Source organism: Anopheles cruzii, chromosome 2 (genome assembly GCF_943734635.1).
Source record: "Anopheles cruzii chromosome 2, idAnoCruzAS_RS32_06, whole genome shotgun sequence".
Taxonomy (NCBI): Eukaryota; Metazoa; Arthropoda; class Insecta; order Diptera; family Culicidae; genus Anopheles; species Anopheles cruzii.
Window position 1 is genome coordinate 31,085,807 of NC_069144.1, and position 12,852 is coordinate 31,098,658.

The window sequence follows — 12,852 nt, forward strand, 5'->3', positions numbered from 1 at the left end:
CAACACTTTTAAATGCGTAAGTAAATCCTCGACTGGTATAATAATTCCAGGATATTTCGTTTGCTTAAACCTGAACTTTTGCATTTCACTGTCAGCTCGAACTGACGTACTAGGAATCGATTCATCAGCGCACCGTCGACAAATAATCAACACACGAAGAAACATTCTTGTGCCATTTTATCATCAGAATTAAAAGAATCCTCTTTCTTTTCCAAATTTGATCACAAAACTCCTACAGAGCAGTACTCCTTCGACAGAAAGGTCGGCTATCGCTTTTTAGTTCAAGTTCAAAACTATCACTTTCGGCGAGTCCTTTGGAGTCCTGTATCTCCTTCGTTCCAGTGCATCTGTGTTCGTTCCGTTCTTCTTTGATAACCTCCTCCGGTTGGCACAATGGGAGCGGCGACAATGTTTCGAGTTTGGCCATCACGGTCGATCACGAAGTTTCTTACTCAACAGGCTGTAAAAAATGCTCGCGATGCGATTTTGCCAAACGAACTCCTCAGTTTTCGGTTTTTTTTTTTCTTCTGACCGACAAGGATCTGTCAATCAATGAGCCGACCATGGTTTTGACAAGTCCGCGTCGAGTTTCAGCCATCCCGCTACCATTTGTTTTTTCTAAACAAGTTCTTTCCGAGAGAAAGATGGTGCAAAAACGCAAACCACATACGAAGAAGAATTCACCGGCTAGAGCAGCGCATGTATTCTTATCGGTATTCTTGAATCCCGTCCAACTTCACCTACTTTAAGGATGCTCGAGCAAAATAGAGAGAGAGTTTGACAACAAAACATTCGGCGCAGCTTCTCCCGCATACCGAGAGAGCCGCACGCTCCGACACCGCGTTTTGGGGCCAAAATCTGTCTAACCCACGGACCACCGCAAATGCACAAACATGAAAGGGTTACAGACGATTGTGACATAGGGAAGCATGATTTAACGTTGTGTTTTTTCGTCATTTTCACTGAAAACTGCACGGATCCAAGGAGATCAGAATGGGGCACGGACGAGTCCTGTTCAGGGACACATTTTCACTCTCTCTGGCTCTCAGAAAATGCCGGACTCTCTCTGTGTAGGGAGTAAAAGTCGATAAAAATCCGAAGGATTCTTCTTTTGCCCAAGGCGAACCAAAGATTACATTGCCCAGCGCGCCAGGTTGTCTTCTTGTTGCAACCTCCATGAACTAGAAAATTCTACTTCTTCCCGAGATCCACTGCACTACTAACCTCGCAAGGACGACAGATTGGGTTGTGGGAAAAGCGGAACGTCATTTGCACTTGATCGATCTGCGGTACGGGCCAAAATCTCGCCAAAAATGCTGAGTTAAAAAGAAAATGGTGCGCTGGCCATTGCACTCTGGAAGCATTGTTAACACTTTATTGCACCACGCGTAAGTTTATCTAAGGCACGTAAGTGAAACAGTTTCACGCCACGAAGAAGAACCAATCAAGAACACACGCACACCGTAAACATTTGCGATTGTTGCTCCGGCATGACACATCATCGCCAAGACCGCCGTTGACCGGGAATAGAGCGGAATGTTAAGCGGTGTCCATTTTGTGCTATCAAGATTGTCCATCGAATTTGCAGCGAACCACCACAAAGCGCAACAACACACGCGTAAACACAAACCTCAGAGGGGGTTAAAATAAAGGCAAACGAAACTAAGTCAACCGGCACAATAGTAAAAGAAGTAGGAAAGTAGTTCGGAGTAAACAGGCGACCGAATACGCGACGCTGTGAATTGTGTATTATTGTGTACCGAAAACACGTAAATTCTCACACACGCGCGCACGGGCAAAGGGGTCTATTCAATTATAGAGACTTTAGCCTAACATTCGTCTCTTTACTAAGTACTTTATCTCTAAATGTATTATCCTACTTTTGTTAATTTGTCGAAAACAAGAAACGTCAAAATTGTATGAATGTTGTTTTTATGAAACTGAACCTAACTAAGACACTGCGAACCTAACTTTGATGACGAACCTGACGAAGGCAACTCACGAATTCATCCGGCACTCAATTTCTTCCTCGTTCGTAAGAATGAATTTTGTCCGTAAGAATGAATTTTGTCCACAAGAATGAATTTTGTCCACAAGAATTCATTTTGTCCACAAGAATGAATTTTGTCCACAAGAATTCATTTTGTCCACAAGAATGAATTTTGTCCACAAGAATTCATTTTGTCCACAAGAATGAATTTTGTCCACAAGAATTCATTTTGTCCGTAACTCACGAATTCATCCGTCGTGCGATTTTTTCCTAACGCAAAACAATACGCATACATTCTTACGGACAAATTCATGCACCAACACGAAGAAGGCGACACGTCGGTGCGTAAGTGTGTATGCGTGCGAGGCTGTTTAAATTGGGTTTTTCTTTAAGTTTTGCGGTTCGATACCAGAGGGAACATTTTGAAAATGTCAAAAATGTATGGAATTAATAAATTGGAGTCTGGTTCGAACAAGTATATTGATGTATATAGATGTTTACTGACTGAAGATGACGAAGACGACGAAGACGCCCCAATGGAAGTGGAAAAGCTGGCGAAAGAAGGATTTCTGCAGACTGAACAAACAAAAACAAAACTGTTGCGAGAGAATAACTAATTACCTATTTTAGGAAAAAAATAAACAAAATCCTCATTCGTCATATAACTGCCTTTTTTCCATAGAAAGCCACCACTAAGCCGTTTTGTTCGAACTTGTGTTTTGAGGAAACGTGGTGAGGCAACATTTCACGCAGTATGGGCAAACATTTGAAATCTTTCACCCCGTGCTACAGAAACGTCAACGAAAACTGATTATCTTTTCGCGGCGCACAATGGGGAAAAGGCGGTGTTTGCAACATAAAGAACGGGTTTATTCGTCTTCAATAACCAACCATGTGCTTGTTATGACAGACTTTTTCCACCTACTGACAAAGGGAGAGGTGAGTTTAGGTGAATTTGTGTTTTCTGCAACTGAAGCGTGGTGTGCTAGAAGAGCCTGATGGCGGTGGGAATTGTCACAGGGAATTTGAATTGACGGTTGGATCCATAAGCGTTGGCGGTCAAAGTCAACAAAAGTGAGGATTTCAGTTATATTTTCCTAAAATAGATGAGTTATCTATGACCAATCGGAATTTTCAGTCAACGTCGAAATAGTGATAAAAATTACTCTTTTAAACCAACTTTTACCACCTATTTGAACGCGAAAAAACCATAAACTGAGTTTTCCTGATATAGTTAAAGATGTTTTATCGCGATTGATCATGTATTTCATCAAGTTTGGATGCAGAAACAGACTGATAATATCAAACGATTAAGTTCAGTAGTTCATTCAAATATACAGTTTGGCATGTAACGCATTCATTTATTCTTTCAAATGTGTCTCTAGTTATGCTTTGATGAAGCGTGTGTGTTGCAGCCAATCAAGTTTGGGTTGTGCGACCAGATACAACGCGTGCTTGAAGGACAAAACATGCCAACGATCGCAAGTTTTCGTCGACTAGGTTGACCTCTAGTATGAGACTAACGCGAGGATAAATAATCAGAACGGGCATTTGCAGCCGGTACGTTATGTCCTCGTTGGCACTAACAGGGCACTGAGTATTTTGTAACCAGTTGCAGGCTGCGGCACGGTCCGCTGGTAACTCGAACGGGGCCGTCACCCCGAGAGCCGTGGCCGTCACTTCCGTGCGAAGATTGGTCGCAGCAAACGGTGCTGTGAAGTCCATTTCCATGATCGCGTCCGTTCCCCGAACCAGATCGCACGGCTGCTCAGCGCAACCGTCGACGCGTACTTCCGTTGGTGCCGGTCGTCCACCGGAACAGGGTTGAACGGCTACTCCACCACCCTGAACACTACTCAGGGTTAGGGCTACTAGTAGCGATCCTACTACCAAGAACTGCACCATGCTGATCGTAAGCCTTGTTCACAGGAATTGGCGAATGGGCGCAATGAGGCGCTTTTATATCTGGACACCGCGTGACGTTCCGTACAAAACGGGGTGCACCTGAAGGCCAGTTTTAGCCAGAAAATTTGATTCCCAATCGGAGCCATTGGACACCTGTTGGACGCGAGCCATAAATTTGGCAGATAAGACGGACTGTTTGTGCGGATTTCAAACGAACCGATCGAACCGATTGGCTCACCGGGTTTGGATTGTTCCGCGCAAACAAAAGCTAATCTGTAGCGTTGTAAATCGTAGCGTAGATTTCTTTATGGCCATCGTGGGCTTAGAAACAGAAACATTGTTCTGTGTCAGTGGCCGACAAATCGAACCATGGAACTATTTCTGATTTTTGGTTATTTGTTTCATGACAACTCTAAACTATTGTAGAATGCGTGAAAACAATGAAGCTACGAAGAAAACGTGGTATTTACTTTAAGGAAAAAGTTTTCCACATGGATTTGCGGTTGATTCAACAACGGCATCAATACAACAGTTCAAGTACTCGTCCCAGACTCATATCATGCTCTATGCGTAAAATTCGGGTTTAGATTTTATTTCTACAGCGAATCAACAACAAATAAGTAGCGTAAATAATACATATCTAGGCGTCTATGCTATACAATTATAATGTGGTGTTATAAAACGAGAACGTGCTCATCGTTCAGATTTTCTCTCGGTGAAGCTACTAATTACTCGCAACAAGCAACTTAGCAAGCGAAGGAATTTACAATAGCTTTCTGCTTTCGTCAGATTAATCGTCCAAAAAGATTTACTTCCTCTACCCATAATAGGTTCGATCGCTCCTTCTATTAATAAACAATACAGATCTGCACACGCGGCCGGAACATCGCGGGCCAGTTTAAAATAGCTGCCGAATTTCTTTTCGCGTTCTACCCTAGGTTTTGCTCTTTTACTACGTTTTATGGAGGCAATTTGTTTGTAGCTTCACCCGCTCCGCTCTGTACGTGGCTAACTCTTAAGCTAGCGATCCTTAGCACGTGGAAATCGTGGATTCGATGATGCGTTACATATTGTTCTGCACACTGGAAAACTTTTACAAAATCGTCTGTTACACATTAGTCTGCGCTGCTGCTGGGTGTGTATGAAACCGTGTTTTGCTGGCGTTGTGGTCACTGGTGGATACACCCTTTTTAAAGCCGGATTACATGTGGTTCTATATGTTGGTATTTTTGTTCGTTTTATTTGTTTTGCGTTTTATTCTTCATGTTTTGTATAACCTCTCGCAGAAGATCTACTTCTCCTCACGCGTTAAAGATCTATAAAAATACATTAAAAAAGAAACAGAAACATTGAGTCGCAATGGCTGAGCGGGATGGTTCACGCTATAGTCCCGCAGTAACATGGGTTGTCTAACTATCGAAACGGAGTAACTACTGGCTAAGCGGACATATTGGAAGGCGATGCTTTACTTGATTGGCATGGCGGTAACCAGATCGACCATTTTATCTTATTCACACGCTCCCTCAGCACTTAAAGTAAACCTCAATAGAGTTGCTACGGTTGCAGAAAACACTTCATTCTTTTCTTCCATCGCCACGCTTTAAGAATGTCCACTGCCAGCTACGGCAGCGCAATAACGATAACAATTCATTGGCACATAATAACAGTCTCCAGAAACTAGTGACAAAGCTGGAAGGTGGAAAGATGATAACTTTACAATTGCTGAACGATTGCCGATTGCGTGCGCCGTCTTGGGACGCTACGGAATTGAACTTTTACCGATAGACATTGTCTGGTACCATCAGGAGAAACAACCCCAACGATGCACAACGATCGGTAACAACTAAAAGCTTTTTAAAATAACTTATTACATTTTTCAGTTCTCGGCACCCGAAAGCAGCAAAGTTTTGGGCGGATCATGGTTCTATAGCAAACAGAAACACAAGTTCTGCAATGCTCCGTTCGAGTCCCGATTGGTATGGGTGGTGCGATTCTCTTTGGAGCAAACGGTTTGCTTAAAGCGTTTCTCTGGGACACGACTGCTAATGGTGTCGATTGAAGCCGGTGGCGATTCCGTCGGATTACTGCACTCGGCGGGTTGTGCGGGTTGAAACAGCCGTTTTATCGTTTTTCGGCTCCCTAAGCCAAAAAAAAATTTATTTCGGAAAACCCAACAATGGATATTATTTTTTTTGCAAAACTAATTGATTCCTCATCTACGAAAAATAGGTTCAGCGTTTTATCTTAGCCTCAGTCTAAAAAAACGTGTGAGGCTATCATTATGAAAAGCAGTGTAGATTGATTTGTCGGATATTTTGGATTCGGAACGGCAGCTGCGCCGGCAAGAAGCGTTCGCGTCAAAATTCTCCAAAAAGAGGACAACTTTCAGCGATATTTTCAACAGGGATCCGGATTCCCCTGATTAGACAAAAATCCGGCTGTCCTCTTTGCTTTCCCGTGGAGAGCAATGGTCAGATGATGATCGCTGATTGATGCGAGCTTATCTGAGAGTGTGATTAATCAGCGAATCTGCCAAGGTGACTAGATGAGCTCGGCAGCGTATCGGTAGAAATCGGAGAAGGTAACCACAGTTATGCATATGCAGAAAATATCTGAAAAAAGAGCAAATTTTGCACAAATTCCGAAGCCCGAAAAATCCGAAATTTGACTAGGGGAACAGGAGAACACGCCCCAAGCACGTCAGCTGACGTGGGATTTTAGTGTTGATCCGCGATTACATCCGCCCTAGCTCCTCGCCCATTTGTTAGAAAGGAAGGGCAGAAAGACGGTGAGTGGCGGGGAAGCTTAACTTACGGCGCGTCAGGTTCGGCGCCGACAGCTGAGATCCATCGACGGAAGGCTCTACTCACCGAATCGTAATGGAAACTGCCAACCTTTACGAAGGAATGGTTCTCGTGTACATTGATCACGTCGTACTCGGCGTACACACGGTCACCGTTGTCGTCGAACGCTACTTGGCCCGTCTGCCCACGAATGTTGCGCATCTTCAGATACCCAAACAAGCGATTGCCTAGAGAAAGAGAAACGATGCTACTACACTGTGCTGCTGTGCTACTAACCCGACTCCCAAATGGCACCCGAATCATCGCAATCCTTCGAGGTAACCACAGTTATGCATATGCAGAAAATATCTGAAAAAAGAGCAAATTTTGCACAAATTCCGAAGCCCGAAAAATCCGAAATTTGACTAGGGGAACAGGAGAACACGCCCCAAGCACGTCAGCTGACGTGGGATTTTAGTGTTGATCCGCGATTACATCCGCCCTAGCTCGCCCATTTGTTAGAAAGGAAGGGCAGAAAGACGGTGAGTGGCGGGGAAGCTTAACTTACGGCGCGTCAGGTTCGGCGCCGACAGCTGAGATCCATCGACGGAAGGCTCTACTCACCGAATCGTAATGGAAACTGCCAACCTTTACGAAGGAATGGTTCTCGTGTACATTGATCACGTCGTACTCGGCGTACACACGGTCACCGTTGTCGTCGAACGCTACTTGGCCCGTCTGCCCGCGAATGTTGCGCGTCTTCAGATACCCAAACAAGCGTTTACCTAGAGAAGGAGAGAAACGATGCTACTATACTGTGTCCCCCATCCAACGGTTCCGCGATCCGCCGACTACTCACCCGATTCCCAAATGGCACCCGAATCGTCGCAATCCTTTGGCGCTTCGGTTATGGTTTCGTTCACCGTCATTTCCTTGATGGCGGATGCCAGAATGTAGATAGCATCCTGTTTCGACGACAAAATGTGGTCCATTTAGCAAACTAAAGCCGGCACCGACATGGCCTCCGCCGGTTGTTGATTACCTTGATGTGATCGGTTTCGTTTTCTGCATTGTTCAGCTTCAGTCCGATAATTCCGATCGGGGTGTTGTTGGCACTGAGCGCCTGCTCGGTCACGATCCAGATGTGCCCATAGTCGGTCATGTTGTGGATGGCAGCGTCGCGGAATATAACGTGCGCGTCCTCTTGGCTGCAAGGTGGAAAAAATGGAATGGAAAACCACCGCGGATCGGCATCGGCAAGGGCCGTATCGGCCGTACCTTGCGTATAGTAGGTAGACACGTGATTGAGCCGTCTTCATGTCCATTAGGTACGAGCTAAAGCTATCCAGCTTCGGTTCGAATTCGTCGCACGACTCAACCGTCGCCCGCACATCGACATCGTTGTAGTTGGTTTGTGAAGTGGTCTGAAAGCGACCCAGCATGGCCCGTCCGTCCGTGTCGGAACTGTGTATGATTATAACCTAACAAAGAAGCCACGCGTGTAAAATGGAAAATGGATCGTCCGAGCAAACATTGGCACGTTACCTTCATGTAGCCAAAGTGACTCAAAATTTCTAACCACACTGGTGCCGCCAGAAATCGCGTGTCCCTTTTTGTGTATAGATGACGCCGAGATTCCATTCAGAAGGCATCGATTCGCTCTCACATATCCCAGCTATAATTTGATGCATCTTGAAGTCTAATCTAATCGAAAGCTCTTCGTTCTTGTGTAATATGCTTTTGTTGCGTTATATTGACAATGTTAGCTTGGAGTTCAGAGACCAACGCCTGCGCAAGCCACTACTTCTATCCAGCAATGCAAAGGGACACGCTATCATCGTGCAAGCAAAACCAGATTCGTAAAACTCGGGACCTTATATTAAACAAACACATTTTCTTTACACGTAAAACCTTACGGCCAGCACGATGTACAGGGTAACGACCTCGTCCTACCTCGTCGATCCTAAAAATCGTCCTACTCTCCAGAAGAACGCATGAATTAAATACACATCCTGTCACATTTTTTTTATTACTAGCTGGTCTCGTTAGTTAAGCAATTCCGGCGACTGGAGTGCTAGTTGTAATTACCTATATAAGAACCTATAACGATTAATAAAGGGAGTCGAAGAATTCACGTCGAACTCTAAGTTGTGTCCAGTAATTTAACGTTTATCACATGGTCGGCGACATAGCCGGGACAGTTTACACATTGCAACCGTGATCAGTTTAACATTTTATTACACCGACATTCAGTTGTTTATATACGGATAGCTTAATTATGTCGAAATTGTTCAAATATTACACCTAATAGGTTCAAACCTGCTTTGGATGTGTGACGGTTACATCGAGTTCTTCGCCAACTGTGAAACGCGTCTTTACGCAGACTTTGACACGATTATCGATGCACCAAAAAAGGCTTCTGTAACCTGAGCTGGACAACAGTTTAGCCCGTGATTAACTGGCCGCTCGCTGAATGAAAGGTACTGGCTAGCCCACCGACATCGCTCCCCACACTCTCCTCCCCGCATCGCTTTGGCTGCCAAAGACTGGTATCTAAGCGGCTTGACTACGACACCGTCGGTCTATCGATGGATCGTGAACCAATGAACAGATATCTAAATAAGATGCTATCCGATTGCCTTCCTCCGTACGAAAGTTCAATGTGATAAGAGCAACATCGAGCTACTGACCGTTTACGCAACGTTCGACATAGCACTGTTCACTAGATAATTCCGTTGACGATCTGGATAAGCATCCAGCAGCGACATCCCCATTTGTTGGGGTTTTCTAATTCAAGACCAAAGTTATGGCGGCACCATCAGCAAACCTACCAACGACAGGGAGCATACGGGAGGGCAACGTAATAATAGTCCGAATTCGACCGATTTTTACGTCAGCTAACCCGGTCATAGTAGGCCGCTAAACTTTACAACCAATGGGTTCAATGATTGAACCCTATTAAACTAACAAATAAATTGTTGTGGGATCCATTGCTGGAAAAGGTTAACTTTTTACAAACATTGAATATATTCAGCGACGAAGTTAAATTTTATACACATTTTTGAAATGCAGACACGGTATTTGTATGTTCCCGCTTTTTTATGATCGTGTCATCCTTTAAATCCATTTCACAGTTTTTCAAGCTACATTTCGCATATATTCGCATATGTTCGTATTCGCATAGTTCAAAATATTCACGTTATTGTTTGCTGCTTCACAGTCGGCCACACGGCTAAAGTTCATACTTCCAGCATCCAGCGAATTACTGTCCTGCGTCGGTGTGTTCGGAATGCTCCTCATCCGATTGTTGCTCAAGGTCAAGCACTGCGCGGATCCTTGACGCGACGTAGCTCTTGTTCCTTGGAGTCTGGTCCGGAACTTTAGAACTGTCGAAGACTTCGTGTTTAGGTGTATTATTCGGAAACAGATAGGAGAAATTATCGATGTCACCGATACGATCGGACAATGAACGAATATCCAAATCTTTTGCGGTTAATGGTTGAAGGTGTAGAATCTCCGACCGGTCTTCGTAGAGCTTATGGACCCACGCGATACTAATACTGCCGAGCTCACAATCGGTAAATCGCAACAGGAACGTGCCAGGATAATGGTTCACTAGGTGGCTCTCAGCTTGTGCTTTGGAGATGAACCGAATGATGTTACCATCGTTCCACGGGCGGTTGAAATGTCTGCGCGTTAGCTTCATGGCTGCATAAAACCATTCCCAGAACGTGAAAGTACGATCCGGAAGTTTGTCCTTACAGAATTGTGTCCTCGTGATAGTGAGATCGTTCGGTGCCGGAAAGGGGAAGCTGGTGTTGAATGCTTTCTCGCAGAGAGAGTGCAAGTTTTCCGGGTTTAGCGAACGACCAGTGGAGTCACGGAACATCCTGTACATAGCTGGTGCCAATTTGGACCAGAGTATGGTGTCAGGTGCATGGAACGTAGATTCACCGCTAAGAGCCAAGGCGTTGTCCCAAACGATGGTGGACCATGATTTGGGTTCTTGATTTTTGGTCACAATTACGACGATGGGCTCAAAACTAGTCCAAACTGAAATGAGATAATCTCCAGAAACGTTGAAAGTAGATTGGAAAACCAAAGAAAATTTTTCTGTCAAAACACATTTTGCTTTGATGAACAGTTCGCTTCGTTGGATTGTTTTCAGTGATAGTTTTGGGAATGTTACCGAAAATTTCTTCGTTGCTACGTTATACTGGAACTGTTCAATGTTTCTCACAAGTTCACCACATGATTGCTCTGGTGGTTGATCGCTTTGTAGCGCTCGGTGAAGTTGCGTGCCAGAAATGATCGATACTTTCACCAGCGGATTAACTGTTCTGATGTCGAGTACGTTGCCTACTAGTAAGCAGGCACTAGCGGCAAAACTGGTTCTGGTGGCTATCACCTGAGGTGGTTGTTTCTCAATTATAAACGTTTGAGTGATTAACGTTTTGAGTAAGCCTTTTACATCATTCAGCGCTTGGGACAGCATTTCTGATACATTATACACCATGCGTCGGTTCGCCACGTTCATAAGGGCAAGTTCAATTTGGTTTTTAGTGGTCAACATGATCTTTGCTAAGGACTCGCACCAACCTTGTATGACGCGGAGATCGCACTCTGTGTTGGGACATGCATTTGGGTGCAAGAGCTTATTAGTTTTCCATTGAACGAGGTACTCATTCAACACTTTGGCTTGCACATCTCCCGTGGATTTGATCATATTGCGGAAGCCATCCACTAGAGCCAATTCCATGCGCGTACAGGATTGCGTTGGCTCGTTGGTTACATGTTGGATTTCAACTACGTTGAAATAACCATGTATTGCCGGAATAGCGAGCTCCTGCGGATTCGTATGAGCAAACTGCAAAGCATGTTTGTCCGATGGTAGTAAGCCAAGTTTTTTCATGAAGTTACTGTTGTCATTCTCGATTTGGCGTGCCATGTCCTCCAGCTCTTTGATCGCAGCGCACACTTTGTGGAGCTCAGGATTTCCGACGCACAGGCGACATCCGGCCGGCAAGGCGGCATATTCTTGTTCACGCTCTAGGCAGCAGATTATATTGAAGAACAGCTTGGATGGATTCACCGAACGCAGCACACGAAAGTTGAAGGCTGCCTCATTCAATCTGGTTTTCGCTGTGATGTTGCCCGGCAGATCGAATGCCGTTTTTTCCACCTCGTTGATCAGCTTAGTGACGAAATCTTCGCATACACCTGGCTGATCGATGGGCACAGGACGAATCAGCAGATGTTCTTCGATCCAATCCGCCAAGTAATGGCGTACTTCGATTGGAAAGTCATCCGTGTACATGGAACGAACTTCCTCGAGAATACGGCTGGGAAGCTGATTTATACGGGCCCAAAGAGACATTTTTGCTCACTCAAGCACACTCGGGGTTAATATTTCAACCTAAATCACGTGCAATCACGGAAATCACGAAAATATTCTCCGTACAAGTTAGAACGTGTCCACTAACTTGGCGTCGTAACGGATAATGGAGAAAACGAGGACGAGCTTTTGTTCTGCCGCTCGGTCCTGTTCCTTTGTTTGGCATCTCACTTCCTCTCGTTTTTGCTTTCTCTCTTTATCTTTTTGCGCATTATGTTTTGGGGATGACATTTTCAGGTTGGCTTTCGATCGCGCTTTCCAATTGCTGGCCGCCCTGCCCTGTAGCGATCCGACTGTTAGGCTTGGGCAAACATTTTTAAATTTATAAACACGGCACTCTGCATTTCCGAAACCTTACCGAGAACGATCGCAGTTGGCTGTGTGGCTGAATTATTTGCTTTCCTTTCTTGCCGTTTAGCCGCCCAGTCAGCAACATAAATCCGCCCAAATGTATGCAATTCGACGAGCAGACTACGGTATTTCAAACTGTCGTTGCACTCGTTTCTAACGTTTCCAAACGGTGAACTTCAAACTCCATATTTCGCCTCTTCATCTCTTCGGCGAAGAATTTTGGTGTGAAGAATCCATTGTTCTAAGCCCTGCAAGTAGATTCTATGTGATGAAAACGGTATCAAGTAGTGGGATGATTTGGTTAGGAAATGTGTCGTCTGAAGTCATTGATGGTCCGTAATTTGGAACATGTTAGTTTGATCAATTAATTGAATAATAAATAAAGAAATAAAAGTGAAATAGTTTCCTCAGACTGAAAAAAGGCCTGA

General features: G+C 44.6%; 3 protein-coding genes across 3 annotated transcripts; all 3 read right to left on the reverse strand.

Annotated features, from left to right (window-relative positions):
* Positions 1 to 3,409: 3,409 nt before the first annotated feature.
* On the reverse strand, positions 3,410 to 3,895 carry LOC128278872 (NPC intracellular cholesterol transporter 2-like). Its single transcript, XM_053017598.1, has one exon. It carries the CDS (start codon positions 3,893 to 3,895, stop codon positions 3,410 to 3,412), a length of 486 nt encoding a protein of 161 aa, XP_052873558.1.
* Positions 3,896 to 5,196: 1,301 nt separating this feature from the next.
* On the reverse strand, positions 5,197 to 8,319 carry LOC128278873 (glutamate [NMDA] receptor subunit 1-like). The gene is made up of 7 exons (XM_053017599.1): positions 8,224 to 8,319; positions 7,957 to 8,159; positions 7,721 to 7,886; positions 7,538 to 7,643; positions 7,303 to 7,463; positions 6,766 to 6,900; positions 5,197 to 5,211 (listed from the first exon to the last, which is right to left on the reverse strand). Exons 1-7 carry the CDS (start codon positions 8,317 to 8,319, stop codon positions 5,197 to 5,199), a joined length of 882 nt encoding a protein of 293 aa, XP_052873559.1.
* A 1,621-nt stretch (positions 8,320 to 9,940) lies between these two features.
* LOC128278874 (signal transducer and transcription activator-like) lies at positions 9,941 to 12,055 on the reverse strand. The gene is made up of 2 exons (XM_053017601.1): positions 11,278 to 12,055; positions 9,941 to 10,578 (listed from the first exon to the last, which is right to left on the reverse strand). Exons 1-2 carry the CDS (start codon positions 12,053 to 12,055, stop codon positions 9,941 to 9,943), a joined length of 1,416 nt encoding a protein of 471 aa, XP_052873561.1.
* Positions 12,056 to 12,852: the final 797 nt, after the last annotated feature.

Bases quoted from the DNA above. Each gene is read 5' to 3' on its own strand.
- LOC128278872 (XM_053017598.1), bottom strand. From the start codon at position 3,895: ATGGTGCAGTTCTTGGTAGTAGGATCGCTACTAGTAGCCCTAACCCTG.
- LOC128278873 (XM_053017599.1), bottom strand. From the start codon at position 8,319: ATGGAATCTCGGCGTCATCTATACACAAAAAGGGACACGCGATTTCTG. The intron at 8,160-8,223 runs GTAACGTGCCAA...CTTCTTTGTTAG, and splicing joins GTCACTTTGGCTACATGAAG to GTTATAATCATACACAGTTC. The intron at 7,644-7,720 runs GTAATCAACAAC...TCGTCGAAACAG, and splicing joins ACGAAACCGATCACATCAAG to GATGCTATCTACATTCTGGC.
- LOC128278874 (XM_053017601.1), bottom strand. From the start codon at position 12,055: ATGTCTCTTTGGGCCCGTATAAATCAGCTTCCCAGCCGTATTCTCGAG. The intron at 10,579-11,277 runs GTTGGTGCGAGT...AATTGGCACCAG, and splicing joins CGATCTCCGCGTCATACAAG to CTATGTACAGGATGTTCCGT.